The 22,549-nt window shown below is 41.7% G+C and overlaps 1 protein-coding gene across 2 annotated transcripts in view; it reads left to right on the top strand.

The window, feature by feature from the left end:
* VASH2 (vasohibin 2) overlaps nucleotides 1-22,549 on the top strand; it is a 146,570-nt gene that overhangs the window by 6,758 nt on the left and 117,263 nt on the right. The window contains exons 1-2 of one of the 2 annotated variants that reach the window (XM_089677782.1): nucleotides 10,084-10,104; nucleotides 19,178-19,658. In XM_089677782.1, coding sequence (XP_089533908.1) covers nucleotides 19,314-19,658 — 345 coding nt within the window. In that variant the 5' untranslated portion in view covers nucleotides 10,084-10,104; nucleotides 19,178-19,313. Of the gene's footprint in view, nucleotides 1-10,083; nucleotides 10,105-19,177; nucleotides 19,659-22,549 lie in introns of those variants that run through there. The other variant, XM_089677781.1, reaches the window with a different exon arrangement.

The raw sequence follows: 22,549 nt of genomic DNA, 5'->3' as shown, positions 1-22,549 counted from the left end.
TGATCTTGTGTTGTCACACTGCACTTCCAGTGGAGAGTACAAAGTGGCAGTTTCACCCAGCATTACATTGGTTGTAAAGTCAATTTTTTAAAATAACAAAGAGGGTTATACTTATCTGCTCTGTGAATGGTATTGTTGGAGCAGTCCTGATCCTCCTTCTGTTATTCTGAAGAAATAGCGGTTTGTTTGTCTGTGTCCATGTGCTGAGTGAATCTGTATGGGAGTGTCTTTTTTAATTATCTGTCAACTGCTGCACCTGCAGGGCTCTAATGAGGGAAGTGGCAGGGTCTGCATCCCCTTTTAGATGTGATTTCCCTTTGAGAGTTTCTCACTAAAAAGGACATTTGTATTGCAGGGGATGCCAAAAATTGGACTTGTATCTTAGTGCAGACTTCTGGGAAAATCAATGAGCCAATCACACAAGCAGTAAATATTTCTGGGGGGGTAGGGTGTTCAGTACACCATCTGTGTACAGAACGCTTCCAGGCTGCCATATTGCATTGCAGTGTACAGAAAATGTCAGAAATGCAGAATGAAAAGGAAAGGTAATTTTTTAATAACATTCAGTTACAATATGACTTGTGTCACAATTGTATATGCTATATTATTTATTTATTTTCTAATTTTTTTCCTACAAAAGTGGAGTTACCCTTTAACCACTTTCCAACCAGTCTATAGACAAAAAAATGGCTGCAGTGCGGTCCGCTGGTTCTGGGAGAGCGTCTGTTGATGTCCTCTCAGAACCCCACTGCCCTGCGTGCCCCTGAGGCGTGCATCGGGAGTGCTCTGTGATAACTGGGTCCTTCGGACACAGCTGATCACAAAAAGCAGAAAAGGGCCAATCAAAGTGGCCCATTACTGTGTGTCCAATCACAGCTGATCACAGTGTAAATAGTCTTGCTGGTTATAGGCAGTCTAATCCTCACGTGCTGTGACAACACGAAAAGAGAGCTGGTAAATGGCAATTTTCACGGGAACATCTACACTGATAATCAGGGCCCTGATTATCTCTGGTCCCTATCTGTGGCGCATATCAGTGCCCATCAGTGCTGCATATTAGTGCATCCTCATCAGTGCTGCCTATCATTAGTAACTATCAATGCTCATCAGTGCTGCCTATCATTAGTAACTATCAATGCTCATCAGTGCTGACTATCATTAGTGCCTATCAGTGCTCATCAGTGCTGCCTATCATTAGTGCCTATCAGTGCAGCCTCATCAGTGCCCATCAGTGCTGCATATTAGTGCATCCTCATCAGTGCTGCCTATCATTAGTAACTATCGATGCTCATCAGTGCTGCCTATCATTAGTGCCTATCAGTGCTCATCAGTGCTGCCTATCATTAGTGCCTATCAGTGCAGCCTCATCAGTGCTCATCAGTGCTGCCTATCATTAGTAACTATCAATGCTCATCAGTGCTGACTATCATTAGTGCCTATCAGTGCTGTCTATCATTAGTGCCTATCAGTGCTCATCAGTGCTGACTATCATTAGTTCCTATCAGTGCTCATCAGTGCTGCCTATCAGTGCTCATCAGTGCTGCCTATCAGTGCTCATCAGTGCTGCCTATCATTAGTGCCTATCAGTGCTGCCTATCATTAGTGCCTATCAGTGCAGCCTCATCAGTGCCCATCAGTGCTGCCTATCAGTGCTCATCAGTGCTGCCTATCATTAGTGCCTATCAGTGCTCATCAGTGCTGCCTATCATTAGTGCCTATCAGTGCAGCCTCATCAGTGCCCATCAGTGCTGCCTATCTTTAGTGCCTATCATTGTTACATAATAGTGCTGCATGTCAGTGCAGCCTCATCAATGCCTCCTCATCAGTGCCCATTAGTGCAACCTATCAGTGCAGATTCAACAGAACACATCAGTGAAGGAGCAAAATTACTTATTTGCAAAATTTTATAACAAAAACTTTTTTTTTTTTAAATTTTCAATCTTTTTTTTGTTTAGGAAAAAGAAAATAAAACCCCAGTGGTGATCGAATACCACAAAAAGAAATCTCTATCTGTCTCAAAAAATGCTAAAAAGTTCATATGGCTACAGTGTTGCATGAAAGCGCAATTGTCATTCAAAGTGTGACAGTGCTGAAGCTACCATTTGGCCTGGACTGGATATGGGGGTGAAAGTGTCCGGTAAGCATGTGGTTAAGCAGGCCTGGTCCACAGTTGTCACCAGTGGGAAGCCTGCATTGATGGAATGCCATGCGTCATCACTGGAGGGCATGTGGACAGGGAGATCAGCAGGACTGAGATACATCGAAGGGTGAAAACAAGTATTTTATTTGGAAATAAAAATGGGCTGTGCATATGAAAAATCCAGTGAATGTCATATGTTCAGTGAATCAGTCGATGCCGACGATGCTAGATTGGCAGTTGAAGTTATGTGAGAATCTGCACTTTCCCGATGGTTGGTGTGAAGGCTCGCCTCCCTCTTGTGTTGTAATGTTGAAGAAGTTTCACCACTTGAAAAGTTCTGAGGAAGCCACTTCAATAAGTTGTGAAATGCCTTCAACATTACAAAACATGACTAACTAGCACTCAGCACTTTGCCATTTGTTTTCTGTCTAACCCGGGGGCCGTCACCATACTTTATACGGAGGGTCTCAAGTGTGGCCCCTGACATCGCCAAAGGGCTGCACATAGTTTTCAGTGAATATAGTGTTACAGAAAGCTGTACATCAGGAGGGGGTCAGGGAGGAATATTGGAGGCTTGGAATATGCTTTCCCCTAGACTGGGGATGTGTGACATGAGACTGCTAGAGATCACAGTGATTACGGCCCCTTTACAAGTCACTCTTTCCACATTTGCGCTCCTATTAGCGCACTGAAAATTTACTTGTGCATCCTTTAGTCTAGTTTCACACCTAAGCGTTTTGTAGAAACACACTACAGTCCATTTAACATGATTTCCTATGGGACACGTTCACATCTCTGTGTTTTTACCCGGAGTGTTTTTTGGAAAAGGTCAGGGACTTTTTTAACCACTTGTACTCCTGAGGATTCCCCCCCCCCCCCCCCTTCCTGACCAGGCCATTTTCTGCGTTGCAGTGCTGCATTATTTTTACTGACAATTGCACAGTCATGCAATGCTGCACCCGAATTCAATTTACGTCCTTTTTTTTTTTCCCCACGAATAGAGCCTTCTTTCGGTGGTATTTGATCGCCTGTGCATTTTTTTTTTTATTTTTTGCACTATAAAAAAATAAGTCCGACAATTTTGAAAAAAACAATTTTTGCCTTTTTGCTATTAAACATTTCCAGTAAAAAAAATTCATATTCAAATTGTCAAATTTAGGCCAAAATGTATTCTGCGACATGTCGTTGCTAAAAAATCCCAATACGTGTAAATTGATTGGTTTACGTCAGTGTTTCTCAACTCCAGTCCTCATGGACCCCCAACAGGTCATGTTTTCAGGATTTCCATTATTTTGCACAGGTGATTTGATCAGTTTCACTGCCTTAGTAATTACCACAGCTGTTTCATCTGAGGGAAATCCTGAAAACATGACCTGTTGGGGGTCCATGAGGACTTGAGTTGAGAAACACTGGTTTACGTGAACGTTATAGCGTTTACAAATGGCGGTATAGATACTGGAATTTTTTATTTTTACTAGTAATGGCAGTGATCAGCGACTTATAGCGGGACTGCAGCAGGCATTCTGACACTGGAGGGAACTGACTTGGTGTCACTGACATCCCATGTGGAGTGATCAAAGGGTTAACTGTGTGCTGTTTTACTGTGTGCTGTGTGTGTTTGCTTCACTGTACGCACACTGCTTTGTATGGCTCCGCTATGCAAAGCCATACATAGCAGTGTGCAGGAGCCGACCGGGGAGAGATCTGTATTGTTTACTTACAGTTCTCTCCCTCCGTCGGTAATGCTCCTCGATCACCAGGTGCCAGCAAGTAGTCACCGACCCGGACCTGGTAACTGACAGATGAGGCTGCAATTAGCGGCACAGTTAGCGCGCACCCCTTACCCGGAAATGCATATCACATTTTTAATCTGCCTAGCAACAATAAAAAAAAAAAACCCCCGCAAAAGCTTCAAAAATGCGTCAAACGCATGTGCAAAAACGCACTGCAGAACTGGATCAAATGTAAACTGCATAGGTGTGAACTTAGCCTTCTAGAAGATCAGAGGAAACAACAAAACAAAGGAAGAGATGGAAAGCACAGAAAATAGTAAGAATAGTCAGCTACACAGTAAGTTCCAAAGGGCTGCTGGTTGGGCACCAAGTATTCACTAGATTATAAAATAAAACAAAAACAAACCTCCTTACAAAAAAAACAAATACCAGTCCGCTGCGCGCACCGCTCCCTTTCACAGCTAAGCTTGCTGGGGGAATTTCCGACGTCTACACACTTCTGAGAGTGTCAGATGCCTGGTCCTCCTCTGTGCTCTGTGGTTCCTCCTGCCCACCATCATGTTACTACAGGGCACACTAGTACTGGTAGGGGCAGATGGATGGAACCACAGTGCTCACCGATACAAGTACGTTGGCAAGCTTGGCTTCTCCAGAGAGCAAGGCCTGGTGACAATGGTGGTGGGACAAGCATGGATTTCATTTTTTTCAAGGATTGCTTTTTAAAAATTTTTTCTTAAAGTTCATGTAAACACCTAAGGCCCCCTTTCAGGCCCTCGATTGGACCGCCTGTCCATTTTTTCAGGTGGACCCGATCGGACCATCCATTGTTCTCTATGGGGAGGCGGATGAAACAGACGTGTCCATTTACAAAAGCCTGCATTCAATCCTCTGAAAACAGATCGATGGGGGATCCGTTCCCCATCCCCATAGCGGGTTGGATTGGATGAAAGTCAGCTGTAATTGGACAGGCGGTCCGTTTTACATTCAACCCCCCCATGAAGAACAGCGGGCTGTGTCTGTGTTCGCTCTGCACAAGCAGAGCACATGTGGACCTTCCATCCACCTGCTCAGCGGGCATCAGTGGACAGATCCTTCTCTGAGCAGGGGAATCTGCTTGGTGGAATCCACCCATGTGAAAGGGGCCTTAAAGTGTCACTAAACCCACCATAGTAAAATCAGTCTGTATATGCAGTAAAGCATGCTTGTTATACTCACTGTGGAACCTAAGGGGTTAATCCTCTGCATTATGTAAACAGGATGTTTGATGCTGTCTTCTCTGATCATCCCCTTCTACTGTCCCCAATCCATCTGCTGATAGAACAGAGCCTTGGGGGCACGCTGCTCATGCTCAGTCTGGTGTGTATTGCTTGAGTTTTTTTTTTTTCAGCGCGGGCATGTAATCGGCACAGAGCCAATCAGCACTGTCCAGACAGAGGGTCAGGGGTTATGCAGTCTCTTAGGGGAGAATGAAATACCTCCTACATGCTTTAACTAGTGCTCTGCTGGACACTGGTAGAAGTCACAAGACTGCTCTAAATGCCGATGAGTAAAGGTATTTAGCAGTTTATATTTACTAAAATAATTGCATGTCCATGTTCTGTGTACTGTGGGAGACCAGATATAGTGAATGCAGGGTCCTGGGAGGCCGGATATAGTGAATGCAGGGTCCTGGGAGGCCGGATATAGTGAATGCAGGGTCCTGGGAGGCCGGATATAGTGAATGCAGGGTCCGGGGAGGCCGGATATAGTGAATGCAGGGTCCGGGGAGGCCGGATATAGTGAATGCAGGGTCCGGGGAGGCCAGATATAGTGAATGCAGGGTCCGGGGAGACCAGATATAGTGAATGTAGGGTCCTGGGTTTTGTAACACTTTAATATATTGTTCATTATGTTTGGTGTCATTCCTCACTGTATACAGTTTAGTTCAGCAAATTGTTTTTTTTTTTTTTTTTTTTTTGTTTTTTGTGAATCTATTCATGCTTGGAAATTCTCCCATTAAGAGCACTTCCTTCTGCAGGCTGACAATGCCAAGCCGACTATTAAAAGTAAATGACTTGCACACTAATAAGTAATCATACTCTCAACCGTAACACTTTCTTTGAACAGTGCCTACTGCACTCCAGAAACACATAGGGGTCAATTTACTAAAACTGGAGAGTGCAAAATCTGGTGCAGCTCTGCATGGCAGCCAATCGGCTTCTAGCTTCAGCTTGTTTAATTAAGCTTTGATAATAAAACCTGGAAGCTGATTGGTTTCTATGCAGAGTTACACCAGATTTTGCACCATGCAGTTTTAGTAAATCAACCCCTAAGCTATATTGTTAATAAAATGTAAAACAGTTTATAAAACTGAACTAAAGCACACAAATGTCCAAATGTAGCATCAATAAAAGTCCACAAATCATTTCATATATGGTGACCTTCACTGTAGTCATTGTACTCCAACTTTTCAGACCACCACCATCTTTTCTTTGGACAACCACTCATCAAATTATCAGACCTGACTTTCATCCAGGCTAACCTTTCTCAAACAAGGTTTCAGATATCTTACCACTGACCCCAATATTTGTTTGAGCGATCTGTAATGGGGCCATTCCTGCTGTTGACCACCAGTGTAAGGAGTATTCCTTTTATTGACCACCATACTAAATGTACTTCAATTGTGGATGTAGTAATTAGTATCAGGGGTCCCAGGGGTGTGGAAATTTTTGAAAAAACTACTTATCCAGGGACTAAATCTACTTGTCCTGATATTTTTTTTTAATCAAAACCGTATTTAAGTCTTGGGTGCTTTTAGGAATGTCTGAGGCTTTTAAAAACAAAAGGGCTTTATGGCAACTTCAATGTGTAATATTTTTAATATTGTGCTGTTTATCTCCTCCTCCCCTCCCTGCCTGTCCAGTACCGCACCCGGGGACTAGCAGGGAGAGGAGAGACCGTGCAGTGTATTGAGCACTGATTGGCTGCTCGTCAGAGAAGGAGAGTGTCCGGCTTATCCTTTGTCCCTTTCAATGCCAGAGCTGTTTTTGCATTTTTTTGCACAAGTTTAAAAAATCATTTTAGGCTTGAGGATTACATAAAACCCCCAAACATTATATATTTGCTGAAAGCAGAGACCCTAGAGAATAAAATGGTGGTAGTTCCAATTTTTTATGTTGTATTTTTTACAGAAATTTTGCGGTAATATCATGCAAGTAAGTTAATTTTAGGGCCCAAAAAGGAATAAATTACCCTTTTTTTTGTAAAATATACAGAAATAGATATCCAACTTGTCAAACCTTAAATTTGTGTGCACTCGTAAAATGATGACGAACTTTAGTACCCTATATTTTCTATAGGTGATGCTATTAAAGCCCCTTCTAGGTCATCAGTTTAGTGTTACGGAGGAGGTCTGGTACTAGAATTATTGCTCTCATTCTGGCATGCGTGGCAATATATGTAACGTGTATTGTAGTCGACTTTCATGTGTAGGCACCCCTGCGTGTGCTTTTACATTTGTATATGCATACATATGTGGGGGTGGGCTCAATTTTTTTCTGGGGGGGGGGGGTATGTGCTTGGGTGTAACTTTCATTTTTTACAATAAGAAAAACCTTTTTACTTTTTTGCAAAGTCCCCCATGTGATGATTTTTCGTGACAGGTTCTCTTTATTCTAGTCCAAAAGACCCTGCATGTCTCCCCTGTGCTCCCTGAATGTAATGCAGTGCAAATTGACCACATTACAGTGACCCGGAAGTGACATCATAACATCACATCCAGGTCAGGATAAGAAGGGGAGCCGATGTATCTGCTCTCCTCCCTCCCCTGTAGCCGACGGCGGTGAGCTGGTCCTGGGCCTGCAGATGGGCAAGCAGAACCTGGGAGACCTCACGCAGTGGGAGAGAGGCTGGCACTGTGTGGAAGAAATTGGCAGCAGCGCTGCCACCCAAATGCTTCCACCTGATTGGTGAACCCACCTGCTTGCCAGCAGCAGGGCTGAAGGTAAAAAGAAGACGATTTGCTGAAGTCCAACCTGAGCATCAGAATGGGGAAGAAAGGAGACTTAAGTGACTTTGAACGTGGCATGGTTGTTGGTGCCAGACGGGCTGATCTGAGTATTTAAAAAAACTGCTGATCTACTGTGATTTTCACGCTCAGCCATCTCTAGGGTTTACAGAGAATGGTCCGAAAAAGAGAGAATATCCAGTGAGCTGCAGTTGTGTGGACTTGCATGTCTTGTTGAGGTCGGAGGTCAGAGGAGAATGAGCAGACATTGCTGCGACATTCAGATGGTAGGGTCAGAATTTGGGGTAAACAACATGAAAGCATGGATCCATCCTGCCTTGTATCAACGATTCAGGCTGGTGGTGGTGTAATGGTGTGGGGGATATTTTCTTGGCACTGGCAAGGTGCACCTAATAAAGTGGGCCAGTGAGTGTAGGTCAATGTTTTCATGTTTACCAATGTAATTAGTGTTTTTCCAAGCCTTTTTTTAAGCTATGGGTATCTTGCGACCTCCTCGGTCCTCTAGCTCTGTGCTTTTCGCTTGTCCTCCTAGGCTTTCCCCATACCTAGCAGGTGATCAGCTTATCTTCTCCAAGGATTGCATATGACCAGGGGAGGACTGACCATTTGGAAACTCAGGCACTGCCCGAGGGCCCGGGGTCAGTAGGGGGCCCCACAAGATGCCCCTGGTACCTTTTTCATAGGCTTTTTTGAGTTTGGGCAAGGACACAGGGGCCCCATGATCCCCTATTGCCCGGGGGCCCCATGAGTTGTCAGTCCGTCCCTGCATATGACTGAAGAAACATCTGCTTGAGTGTTGTCAACACAAAACCAGAAGTTCCTTCACATCGTTCCTACTGGCAGGATCACCAGGTTTCATTTATTGAAATGCAGTGTAGAACAGTGCTTGTCAACGTATGAGCTGAAGATGTCCTCAAATGAGGCCCCTGACATCATCAAAGGGCTGCACATAATGTTCAATATATGTAATGCTTGAGAGAACTTAGGAAATGAAAGTCAGAGAGTGTGGATAAGCTACAGTTCTGGCTGGGGATTTGCTGCAGAAGACATACAGAACTGGGAACATGTTACATGAGGCTAGTAGAGATCAGTGCTATTACCCACATGGAAGGAAAATATATTTAAAAAATAATCTTCCCGAATATATATTGACATATATTTAAAATACTACAATTTTGGCCGTATTCAATATATCTCAAAATATATTTAAAAAAATATAATAATAAATTAAAAAAAAAAAAAAAAAAAATATATATATATATACACACTGCATGTTGAACTGAAATATATGAAATATATATTTTAAAAGACATATTTTTTAAATTATATTCTTCAGATTTTTTTTAACATATAAAAAAGTCATTTTTACATATATTTGTAAATGCATTCCAAAAATGTAGATTAAATGTATTTTTAAAGACATACAGTATATTTGAAAATGTATTTTTTAAAATTTTTCAGATATTTTGTAATAAAAACGAATTTGAACATACAGTGTGTATATGTGTGTGTATGTATGTGTGTGTGTGTGTGTGTGTGTATATATATATATATATATATATATATATATATATATATATATATATATATATATAAATATATAAATATTTTGAATATGGCCAAAATTGTAGTATTTCAAATATGTCACTATAATTGGGAAGAATATTTTAAGATATATTTAATATATATTTTTCTTCCATGTAGGTACCCTAATCAATGTTCCCACTAACTGCTGAGGTCCGAGGGCCGCCCATCTTTTACCAAAGGGCCACAGGTTAAGGTGTTTAAAGAAGTATATGGTTGTACTTAACATATTTAAAGGAACATGACTTGCTATTTGTATGATTGTGATTGTTGGGTGTTCATACACCTGACCATGCCCTGTGCATCTTCGAAAATGGAGTGTTGTCTGCATTCTCCAGGAGGAGCAAATGATGTCTAACTACAATATACAACAGTCATTTGTGTTATTACTTGAATCTCAGTGTGCTTTATTTCTTCCAGACCTGCAGTAATCTAGTGTGAAATTTTGGCTTCATGTAATAAAGACCAGACATTGCTGCTCTTTCTCTATGTGCAGGGTGGCTGGTCTTGTCTCTGCCCCTCCTGTAGTTTCTCTGCAGGCAGTCTATAGTGGGTAGAGACTGCTGGGCCCCTCCCACAGCTCTGCTCTCTGCACAGGCTATGTACAGCCCAGTGATTGATGTCACTGCTACTTGTTTAAGGTAATATCTGAGTTTGCAAAGACATTTGGTGGACACAAACTGGATTTATATCCTTTGTGGCTGTTAAGGATTATATTTCATTAATGTTTTTGTGCCTGGGGTTCAGCTTCGCATACAGCAGGAGTAGGGCTACTGACAGCGGAGACATCGACATCTTAGACCCGATTTTTCATTACATATTTGGTTTTGTTGGCTCCCTGGAGTGTGAATCTCATCAGTGACTCACCGACATCTTCCTCCGCTCACAGAGGATCTGCAGATATTAGCAAAGTGGCAGAAATTAACTGAGCAAATTAATTAGGCATGCTTATTGAAGCAGGGTATGTAAAACCCACAAGCCGTCATTACACAGCCAATATATGTCTGGCTATCGCGCCGCGCTCGTTTTCGCTCCGATTTTCACGAGACATTTGTTGTGCGTTTCCGTTGTGACTCGCCACAAATCACCGCACAACTGTTGTTACAGATTTATTGTAGAACATTAAAATGGGTTTTGGCAACAAACAAGAAGTCAGGAACATGTTTCTCTTTTCCCGCTGTGTGATATAATATACGGCAACCATCTTGGAAATGTAAAAAAAAGCGACTGACATAATAGCTAGAGATCTGCAGATGGAAAACAGCTATAGAAAATAATATCCTATGAATGCCGCTATTCTTCATGGGAATAATTTTTTTTATTCCTTTTACATTTTCATCATTGAATATTCTCCTTTTTGATTGCTTGCTTTTGATACATTTATAAATAACATTCATTTTATTTAAAGTGGTTGTAAACCTCAGACATGAAAACTGAACAAAACATACCCTCTATAGTATGTACTTGTCTCAATCCAGAGTACCAAGTGTCATTTCTGTCTGCTGCCTCATTCCATTGCTATCTGCAGGAGTCATTTCTGAAATGTTTTCCAAACACCAAGAGAAAAAAAGGTTACAGGGGATGGACCTCAGGGTTGCAGCCTGTGATTGATAGCCTCAGCTCTGTTCTGTGAGCTGTGTGAAGGTGTGTGTGTTCCTTCCCTCCAATCAGCATTCAGAGCTCTTTTCACTGAGCTCTACAGTGTATAATTTCGGCTCTCTGCCGCCTTTTGTTCTGACATCTCAGACAAGCTTTATAAATTCTGGGCTTTGAATGAATGTAATGAAGAGAATTCTGCAGATAAACAGGTACAACGTATGTAGGAGGATTTTGTTACAGGGGAGGGACCTCAGGGATGCAGCCTGTGATTGATAGCCTCAGCTCTGTTTTGTGAGATGTGTGAAGGTGTGTGTGTCCCTTCCCTCCAATCAGCATTCAGAGATCTTTTCACTGAGCTCTACAGTTTATAATTTCAGCTCTCTGCCCCCTTTTTTTTCCTGACAGCTCAGACAAGCTTTATAAATTCTGGGCTTTGAATGAATGTAATGAAGAGAATTCTGCAGATAAACAGGTACAACGTATGTAGGAGGATTTTGTTACAGGGGAGGGACCTCAGGGATGCAGCCTGTGATTGATAGCCTCAGCTCTGTTCTGTGAGCTGTGTGAAGGTGTGTGTGTGTCCCTTCCCTCCAATCAGCACTCAGAGCTTTTTTCACTGAGCTCTACAGTTTATAATTTCAACTCCCCGCCCCCATTTTTTTCTGACCGCTCAGACAAGCTTTATAAATTCTGGACTTTGAATGAATACTCGGCGTATATTGTGTTCACTATATAGTGAATGCAGGGTCCTGGGTTTAGTAACACTTTAAATACAGAAAAATCAAGATCTGTGCTCCGTCCCTTCTATTTTAGGATTTGTATGATTAGCGATGCTTGGAGCACAGAGTGCTGGTAACTGTAGACTCCTGGGCATGCAGCTCCCAATTTGTTATATATAATCTCTATTCGATGGCAAGCTCTCATGAGCAGGGCCCTCCTAACCCTCTTGTTGTCTATTGTAACTACTGTCCCTTTTATATTGTAAAGTGCTGAGCAAACTGCTAAATAAATCCTGGATAACAATATAATATAATTCTAATCCTATTAATAGCATAATCATCTTTTTTTTTTTTTTAATTCCTTGTGGCTTTTTGTTGCATGTTATCTATTTTATTGAATGCTATTTTACCAACAGTCTTAGATTTGACAGCTTGGTGTAAAAATCAACAGTAAACCGTAAAGAAGCCTTATTTCATTTTAAATAATTAAAAGATCTGTCTAGGAGCAAATACCAAGAAACTGACTATTGCCTTCATTAACCAAAAATGCCTCTTCTGTGCCCCTCTCTGATTCAGTTTCACTTTTAACGTTCCTTGACTTCTAGGCTAAGCCTTAACCCAGGGGTGGCAAACTGGCGGCCCTTCAGCTGTTTCGAAACTACAAGTCCCATCATGCCTCTGTCTTTTGGAGTCATGCTTGTAACCGTCAATTTTGCAATGCCTCATGGGACTTGTAGTATTAATGAAAGAGCCCTCAGTCTCATGGAACAGTGGAATGGCATGTGGCAGGGTTTAGCCATGAAGTCCTGTTTATAGGGATACATCAGCGAATACACTCTGGACTTTTCTCTCTAGTCACACTGCTTGTTTTAAACTTTGATCCACTGCGGATCGCTTTTCAGAGGGGTGGCAATAATAGCTGTATGTGTGAATAAGAACTTGCGCTTTAGAAATGTTTGCACTGCACTCGTTCTTTAATTGCATAACTTGTATTTTCCTGCACCTTTAAGTTCGTACTTCTATGGTTATTCTGGACTAGATATATTCGGCCCTAAAAAAAAAAACCAAAAAAAAAAAAACCATACATAATAACTTTAACAGCTGAATCCTATATTGGGCCATAAACCCAGCTTGACGCTGGCCATTTTTGGCATTGCATTACATCACCCCCCACCATGGACTGAACTCTGTCACTGACATGTATTATAGGCTATTCTAGACGCTAGTCCTTGCCTGAAAAGGTGTTTTGCTGGGTCAGTGCTTCTTTTTTCTTTTTTTTTTGTTATGATAAATATTTTAGTGTGTTAGAGATGAGTGGATCATCCTGAGTCTAGGGCTGCTTCGTCCCCATATTATGCCCAACCAGAAAATTGTCTCCCATGGGACTTTAATGCCTCGTACACACTATAAGAAAATCTTCATACGAGGACCAATCATCCAATAATCGGATCGTCAGTACACAGCTTTTGAGAGCCGATCACGACAATTTGTATGACAATATCCGAAGGGACAAGCGCAAACCTTTTTCTTGTACGACACCAGATTGCACGATTTTTGTTTAATCAGTACAGTAGTCATCTGAAAATACAATACAAATACAACGCAATACATGACATCACTTTAAAATTTCTTTTCTTTCAAAGGAGACTTTTCGTATCTTTAGTAACCTTTTCCCTTTCGATGTGAGACTAGCAGGTGAAAAAAACGGCCGATCGTTCGTCCCATATTCTCATCGTGTGTACGGGGCATAACGCAGCCATAACAACATAAATCTATACAAAATATTTTTATTGATGCAAAGTTACTTGTAGAAGAGACCATAAAATCAATTGATATACTTTTGGCATGAATTTGTTTTTACATATAGTATTGGCTGTGGACCAAACCTCACCATCTTGGCCTTGGGCGGCTACTTCTGGCCTCCCTAGGGGTTACGTGCCGACTCATGGGGTCCGTGGGTGTCCCCAAATCAACTTTCTAATGACCTTGCTTGATTTTTGGCAATATATGTGAGTCTTGTATTTGAATGAATATGTTGTATATGTATTAAGATACAGTGAAATACAAGTTGCATGAGTACTTTTGCTATGCATGCTTTTTCTACATTACAGGTACCTTTTTATGTGCTCCCCCTGATGAAGATTATATCATATGTAATCAAACCACGTCCGTGATAATCACAATTTCTTACTGTATAGTTAGGCTTTGAGGCCCATTTGTTATCTGTTATACTGTTCAAAGGTACAGATTGTAAGCATTCATGCCAGAAGTATTTACATTGTTTTTATTGTTTCTTCTACAAGTACAGTGGGGCAAAAAAGTATTTAGTCAGCCACCAATTGTGCAAGTTCTCCCACTTAAAAAGATGAGAGAGGCCTGTAATTGGCATCATAGGTAGACCTCAACTATGAGAGACAAAATTAGAAAAAAAATCCAGACAATCACATTGGCTGATTTGGAAAGAATTTTCTTTGCAAATTATGGTGGAAAATAAGTATTTGGTCAATATGAAAAGTTCATCTCAATACTTTGTTATATATCCTTTGTTGGCAATGACAGAGGTCAAACATTTCCTGTAAGTCTTCACAAGGTTGGCACACACTGTTGCTGGTATGTTGGCCCATTCCTCCATGCAGATCTCCTCTAGAGCAGTGATGTTTTGGGGCTGTCGCTGGGCAACACGGACTTTAAACTCCCTCCAAAAGATTTTCTATGGGGTTGAGATCTGGAGACTGGCTAGGCCACTCCAGGACCTTGAAATGCTTCTTACGAAGCCACTCCTTCGTTGCCCAGGCGGTATGTTTGGGATCATTGTCATGTTGGAAGACCCAGCCACGTTTCACCTTCAATGCCCTTGCTGATGAAAGGAGGTTTGCACTCAAAATCTCACGATACATGGCCCCATTCATTCGGTCCTGTACATGGATCAGTCGTCCTGGTCCCTTTGCGGAGAAACAGCCCCAAAGTATGATGTTGCCACCCCCATGCTTCACAGTAGGTTTGGTGTTCTTTGGATGCAACTCAGCATTCTCTCTCCTCCAAACACGACGAGTTGTGTTTCTACCAAACAGTTCTATTTTGGTTTCATCTGACCATATGACATTCTCCCAATCCTCTTCTGGATCATCCAAATGCTCTCTAGCAAACTTCAGATGGGCCCGGACATGTACTGGCTTAAGCAGGGGGACACGTCTGGCACTGCAGGATCTGAGTCCCTGGCGGCGTAGTGTGTTACTGATGGTAGCCTTTGTTATGTTGGTCCCAGCACTCTGCAGGTCATTCACTAGCTCCCCCTGTGTGGTCCTGGGATTTTTGCTCACCGTTCTTGTGATCATTTTGACCCCACGGGGTGAGATCTTGCGTGGAGCCCCAGATCGAGGGAGATTATCAGTGGTCTTGTATGTCTTCCATTTTCTAATTATTACTCCCACAGTTGATTTGTTCACACCAAGCTGCTTGCCTATTGCAGATTCAGTCTTCCCAGCCTGGTGCAGGTATACAATTTTGTTTCTGGAGTCCTTCGACAGCTCTTTGGTCTTTACCATAGTGGAGTTTGGAGTGTGACTGTTTGAGGTTGTGGACAGGTGTCTTTTATACTGATAACAAGTTCAAGCAGGTGCCATTGATACAGGTAATGAGTGCAGGACAGAGGAGCCTCTTAAAGAAGAAGGTACAGGCCTGTGAGAGCCAGAAATCTTGTTTGTTTGTAGGTGACCAAATACTTATTTTCCACCATAATTTGCAAATAAATTCTTTCCAAATCAGCCAATGTGATTGTCTGGATTTTTTTTCTCATTTTGTCTCTCATAGTTGAGGTCTACCTATGATGCCAATTACAGGCCTCTCTCATCTTTTTAAGTGGGAGAACTTGCACAATTGGTGGCTGACTAAATACTTTTTTGCCCCACTGTATGTATTAAGACACAGTGAAATACAAGTTGCATGAGTACTTTTGCTATGCTTGCTTTTTCTACATTACAGGTACCTTTTTATGTGCTCCCCCTGATGAAGATTATATTATATGTAATCAAACCACGTCAGTGATAATCACAATTGCTTACTGTATAGTTAGGCTTTGAGGCCCATTTGTTATCTGTTATACTGTTCAAAGGTACAGATTGTAAGCATTCATGCCTGAAGTATTTACATTGTTTTTATTGTTTCTTCTACAAGTAACTTTGTATCAATAAAAATATTTGTATATATATTTATGTTATGGCTGCATTACAATCCCATGGGAGACAACTTTCTGCCTGAACATTTTAGAATGCAGCTTAGATCTGCTCTTGGTCTTTTCAAGAGGACCTGTATTTAGAAGGACATTTTGAAAACTCTGATTTAAAAAAAAATTCTATTCAAGTATGTATTCTTAATTCAAAAAAGTACATTCTATTGCTCTCAGCCACCTCCAAATTCCCGGTGGTATCAAGTGAGGTGGAGGGGTGCTGCGTGGAGAGTTCCTGCCACTACAAGCTGACAAGAGTAGTGCGCAGTGTGTTGTAGAAAAAAGGTCCCAGAGCCAATGAAAAACGTCCAAGGGTACTTGAGGTGGCCAACAACAGTGTTTCTTTGGCGCTTTTTTTTTTATTTTTTTTTTTTTATCTACCATACTGGTCATTTGTAGCATGGGATGGTGGAGATGGAACCATTTAAAGCTGACACTCGAACATACATGCAGCTTTCATGTGACCAGCTCTGCTATCCATAAATTAAACGCATGTATGACATGGATGCCAAACATTCTGTGATGTCAGTTGCTTATCATGACTCTGATTGATATACTTATATATTGTTAAAAAAAATATTGTTAATTAGTTGATGTTGACACATTTTGGAGTCAAGTTGCCCATAGATGAATCAAAATTTGGGGACCTGTCAAATTTTGATCTATCTATGGCCGTTCCCGCCTGACAGAAGTTGATGTAACGACTGAACTGTTGGAAAACTTTTGTCGTTGAGCAACTGCAGGCGCTGTTTGGTGCATTCTGATAGTAGATGATCCCCATTGTCAGAATACAATGGCACAGTGGTGAGGAGTCCTCCATCCACCTTGCATATGTGGCTGGGGGAATCTGTGCCTTTTTTTTTTTCTTTTTTTGATCTGCCCTCCAAAAACCAAAAACGAAACATCTGTGGCCAGCCTTAGTGTCCGCAGATCTCTAAATGTCAGAAATTGATAAATATTTTAGCTGGAGCCCTTTGTTGAGGATCCCATGGCATGCAGACGTGACAGAATGCCTGTTATATATGATCTTCAGTAAAACAGGGACAGAGCTAAGATTGGCTAATCCTCGCCTTCAGCAGAGATCACATGATGATTTTTGGTCATGTGACCAGCTGCTATTGAATTCAGGACCAGCTGTTTTTCCAAGATTAGTATTTCTAGCATTCTTTTAGAACATCTGAATTTAATACAGAACTATAAGCTGAGAATAAACACCATTTGTTGTAGTTAAAAACATAAAAGCTGAAATGTATTCTTGTTATATTTTACCCTGCCTGGTTACTCCCTCATCCCTCACCTAACATGCTTACTTTTTTTTTTCAAATTAAACTTTCATATTTTTTATTACATTATTTTTTTTAGACACAATGATATCATCAATGGATCTCTGTGCTTCTCTCTGCAAGGAAAGCAAATCATGGGTGGTGGGAGGGGCTGCCAGGGTGCTGTACATACCACGCTGCCTCAGTACCCCTTTCATGAACCCTGATGCAAGGATTGGCCTGGCTCTTGGGAGGTGTTATGCAAATTTCAAAATATCTAAAACAGGGCTTGACAAATTTGCTGGATTCTGGATGCATTTTCAAACTCACAGATTCGCATAACAGACCTAGATATTATGTGTTCCTATTGCAATGGTTCATGCAGATGCGATCCACACGCATTGCATTTTGAGTGCCGTTACAAAAAGGGTCCTGTGTGAGTTTGCAGCGGTGCGTTCCAGACTTGCAAGTGATAGAGTAGAGTGGCATGTGGGGTAAGTGTTCACATAGGATTGCTATTAAGTTGTTGCATTGAAGTCAATGGGAGGCGTTTTTGCATTAAAGTCAATGAGTAATGTTTTTGCACTGAAGTCGATGAGAGGCGGTTTTTGCATTAAGGGTAATGAGAGGCGGTTTTTGCATTAAGGGTAATGAGAGGCGGTTTTTGCATTAAGGGTAATGAGAGGCGTTTTTTGCATTAAAGTCAGTGAGAGGCGTTTTTTGCATTAAAGTCAGTGAGAGGCGTTTTTTGCATTAAAGTCAGTGAGAGGCGTTTTTTGCATTAAAGTCAGTGAGAGGCATTTTTGCATTGAAGTCAATGAGAGGTGTTTTGCATTAAAGTCAATGAGAGGTGTTTTTGCATTGAAGTCAATGGGAGGCGTTTTTGCATTAAAGTCAATGAGTAATGTTTTTGCATTGAAGTCAATGAAAAGTGTTTTTGCACTGGGAAGTCAATGAGAGGCGGTTTTTGCATCAAAGTCAATGAGAGGCGGTTTTTGCATTAAAGTCAGTGAGAGGCGTTTTTGCATTGAAGTCAATGGGAGGCGTTTTGCATTGAAGTCATGAAAAGTGTGTTTGCACTGGGAAGTCAATGAGAGGCGGTTTTTGCATTAAAGTCAATGGGAGGCCGTTGTTGAGTGAGAGAGAAAATTGCACCTGTACTGAAATCGCACAGAAACCGGAATGACATTGTGATTTAAGTACACATATGTGTGAACCCAGGAGCCAGAAGGCAATTTTTAGTCACCATGGCGACCTGGCGACTGGGGTTTGTTGAGCCCTGGGCCAAAGGGTGGTTGTCCGTCTGGAGGAGCAGGTGTTTCTAGGCAGACTGCATCTGCAAAAGGCAATGCCCACATGTGATGTTGAAGCTTTATGATTGAAAGATCTTTAATCCCATCAATATAAGGGGCAGATCAGGGACTATCAGGCTGGGGAGGAAAGAGCTAGATAATCCTGGATGTCCTCCAGCCAGGAAATGAGGCGGGATCTGTCTGACTTACTGCAGCTTCTAATGGCCATTAAGTACCTGACTCTGTATTGATCTCAGGGGAGTGTTATTTTATTTTAGGTGTTTTAGCAGAATGATAGTTCTACAGATGGTAAGCTCCATGGGCAGGTCCCTCCTATTCCTTCTGTATGGTAATTGTATGTTCTCCCTATATATTGTAAAGCGCTGCGTAAACTGTTGGCGCTATATAAATCCTGTATAATAATCGCGATAAAAATCGCATCATACCCGGCAATATTGTTACCTATGTGAAGACCATTACAAAGTAGTAAGATGTTGTATTTAGTTGCATTGACAGATTTTGCTTTGCTGTGGGCCTTGTGACCTTCTTGTAAGATGTGATTCCTTCATCTGTAGCTACATCAATCTTCATCCTGCGTTGTTCTTTCCTTTGTTCAGGTCTATGAAGTTGGACGGCGTCTCTTTGCCTTCCTTATGTGCTCCGGCTGGGTTGTAGGAGGTTAAGATGGACCTTCTGTATCTTGGGATGTATTGAACTGGTTGGTCCTCAGTGACTGGGACAAGTTTTGCCAATATGACCGGGTCCAGTTCCAGCTTCCTTCGTGCTCACAGCAAGCACTGCCACACACACCACCAGAACGCTGGCACAAAGACTACAAAGCCCGCTCGGTCTCGGAGTCTCCATGACCGGCCTCTGGCTGCTTCCCTTACACCTGCCCCGGCCAGCGCCTCGGGTAACAGCTCGGGGGGCTACTCTGAGGAAGAGGATAAGGAGCCCGGGAGTTTGTTTTATGTCAACAAGAGTGGCTTCCCCATCGACAGTCAAACCTGGGAGCGGATGTGGACTCATGTGGCCAAAATCCATCCTGAAGGCAAGGACATGGTGGACAAGATACGAAACGCAAGCCTGCTTCCCAAGGTGAGACATCATTTATTGAACTCTTCATGCTTTTTTTTTTTTCTTACTAAAGACCACCATACCCACATGGAAGAAAATATATTTTAAAAATATTCTTCCCAAATATATTGTCATATATTTTAAATTCTACAATTTTGGCCATATTCAATATATTTCAATCTCTCTCTCTCTCTCTCTCTCTCTCTCTCTCTCTCTCTCTCTCTCTCTCTCTCGTTGAAATGCGTTTGTATTACAAAATATATGAAAAATATTTTTGAAGATAAACTTCAAATATACTGTAATGTCTTTAAAAGTACAAATCTACATTTTTGGAATGCATTTACAAATATATGTTAACCGCCTCCCGCCCACCATATAGTACAATGACGGACGCAAGGCGTTTCTCTCGTTCTGGGAGCACGTCATATGACGTCCTCCCATTCTAAACGCGCATGCGCGGCTCCCAGAGTGCGCGGCGATCGGTGGTGCGCTGTCCCCCTCGGACACAGCGGATCTCCGATCCACGGAAAGAGCCGAAGATGTTGGCTCGGTCATGTGATCAGCTGTGTCCAGTCACAGCTGATCACATGTAAACAGGGAAATGCCGGTCATTGGCATTTCTCTCCTCACGAGTTGTCACGCTGACAGCTCGTGAGGAGAGGAGAGCCGGTAATCGGCATTCCTCGGAGGGGACATGTACACTGATCATCAGGGCACTGATGATCAGTGTGCCCTGATGATCTGTGTAGCCCCAGCAGCGCCACCTGTCAGTGTCCATCAGTACCAGCTCTCAGTGCTCATCCATGCCAACTGTCAGTGCCACATTTCAGTGCCACAACAATGCCACATATCAGTGCCCAGCTGAGCTGCCTTTCAGTGTCGCCCATCAGTGCCACCTATCAATGCCAGTTAGTGCCACCTATCAGTGCCGCCAATCAGTGCCACCTATCAGTGTGAATCAGTGCTGCCTATGAGTGTGCATCAGTGCCAATCAGTGCCGCCTATCAGTGCCATATGAGGGATGCCTTTCAGTGCCCATCAGTGATGCCTGTCAATGCCCATCAGTGCCACCTACCAGTGCCTCCTCATCAGTGCCCATCGGTGCTACCTATCAGTGTCCATCAGTGCAGCCTATCTGTGCCCATCAGTGCAGCCTCATTAGCGCACATCAGTGAAGGAGAAAAATCACTTATTTACAAAATTTTATACCAAAAACTAAAACTTTTTTTTTTTTTTTCAAAATTTTCAGTGGTTTTTGGTTTGTTTAAGAAAAAATAAAAAATCCCAGAGGTGATTAAACACCACCAAAATAAAGCTCTATCTGTCACCAAAAAAACAATAAAATTTTCATATGGGTACGGTGTTGCATGACTGCGCAATTTTCATTCAAAGTGCAACAGCGCTGAAAGCTGTAAATTGGCCTGGGCTGGAAGGGGGTATAAGTGCCCTGTAGGCTAGTGGTTAAAATTACTTTTTTATTGTTAAAAAAAATCTGAAGAATATATTAAAAAAAAAAAAAAAAAAAAAAAAATATATATATATATATATATATATATATATATATATATATATATATATATATATATATATATATATATATGATTTTCTTATTAAATATATTGAATATGGCCAAAATTGTAGCATTTCAAATATATGGCAATATATTTGGGAAGAATATTTTTAGAATATATTTCTCTTCCATATGGGTTTCCTTCAAGATCTTATCCCGGTATCAAAGGTTCATTGTAATTACCAAAAGTTTAATAATCATAAATAAATAATGCCACCAAACCATCAAAGACTTTTTTTTTTTTTTTAACTCTGTGAACAAAATAACATATCTTAACCACTTCAGTTAGTTCTGGATGGTTTTACCCCCTTCATGACCAAGAAATTTTTTGCTAGAATAGCCAAGTTGCGCTATTGTTGAATCCAAACAGTCCATAATTTGTTCTGAGAATGATCTACCTTTAGAGTATTAGTGTAGCTGACGCACTTGTTCACGCCATACGTGCAGAAAACTGATGGAAACTGACGCACAGATTTCACTTGCAGAGACATCAGTTTACATCAGTTTTCATGCGCGCTTCAATGAGTTTTATATACATTGCAGATTCCTGCGCAGAAAAAAATCTGCATGTGATACTACTGTTGTGGTGTGAACAGGGCACATAGAGAACAATTGATTTGGTTGTGCCTTTGCAGAACGTGTGCAGAAAAACTGAAGTCAGCTGCCGAAGCCAATCAGTCCATGGTTTATTCAGAAAAAACATAAAGTGGTTGAAAATTCTCACAGATACCCAGTGAAGTGACTGGCCTCAGGTGATGCACAGAGAAGAAACAAATCCTCCTACATAAGTTGTACCTGTTTATCTGCAGTCTTCTCTTTTCTACATGCGTTCCAAGTCCAGAATATAAAACGCTTGTCTGAGAGTTCAAAAATGGGTGTGGAGAGCTGAAGTTACACGCTGGAGTGCTTAGTGAGGATATTTCTGAGAGCTGATTGGAGGTAAGGGACACACCCCACTCCACACAGCTCACAGGAACAGAGCTGAGGCTGTAACATTGTTGGAGATCCCTCCCCTGTCACCCTTTTTCACTTGGTGTCAGGAAAACTTGTTAGAAGTGATTCATGCTGATAGGAGAGGAATGAAACGGCAGTTAGTGCTCTTAATTGAAACAAGTACACACTGTAGAAGGAAATGCTTTTGTTCATATTTCATGTCTGAGATTTACAACCACTTTTAAAGGCTTGTTCACACCATGGTGCAGAGACGTCAGCTTTTCTGCATACGTTCTGCAAGGGCACAACAAAATCAATTGTTCTTTATGTAGCTACACACTAGAGATCTAGGTTTTGTTCATATTTCATGTCTGAGGTTGCTGAGGTGGATCTGTTGTTGTTGTTGGGA

This window comes from Staurois parvus, unplaced genomic scaffold (assembly GCF_062004578.1).
Source record: "Staurois parvus isolate SC_StPar_1 unplaced genomic scaffold, SC_StPar_1.0 ptg000192l, whole genome shotgun sequence".
NCBI classification, from domain to species: Eukaryota; Metazoa; Chordata; class Amphibia; order Anura; family Ranidae; genus Staurois; species Staurois parvus.
This window is presented reverse-complemented; position numbering and strand designations above follow the sequence as displayed.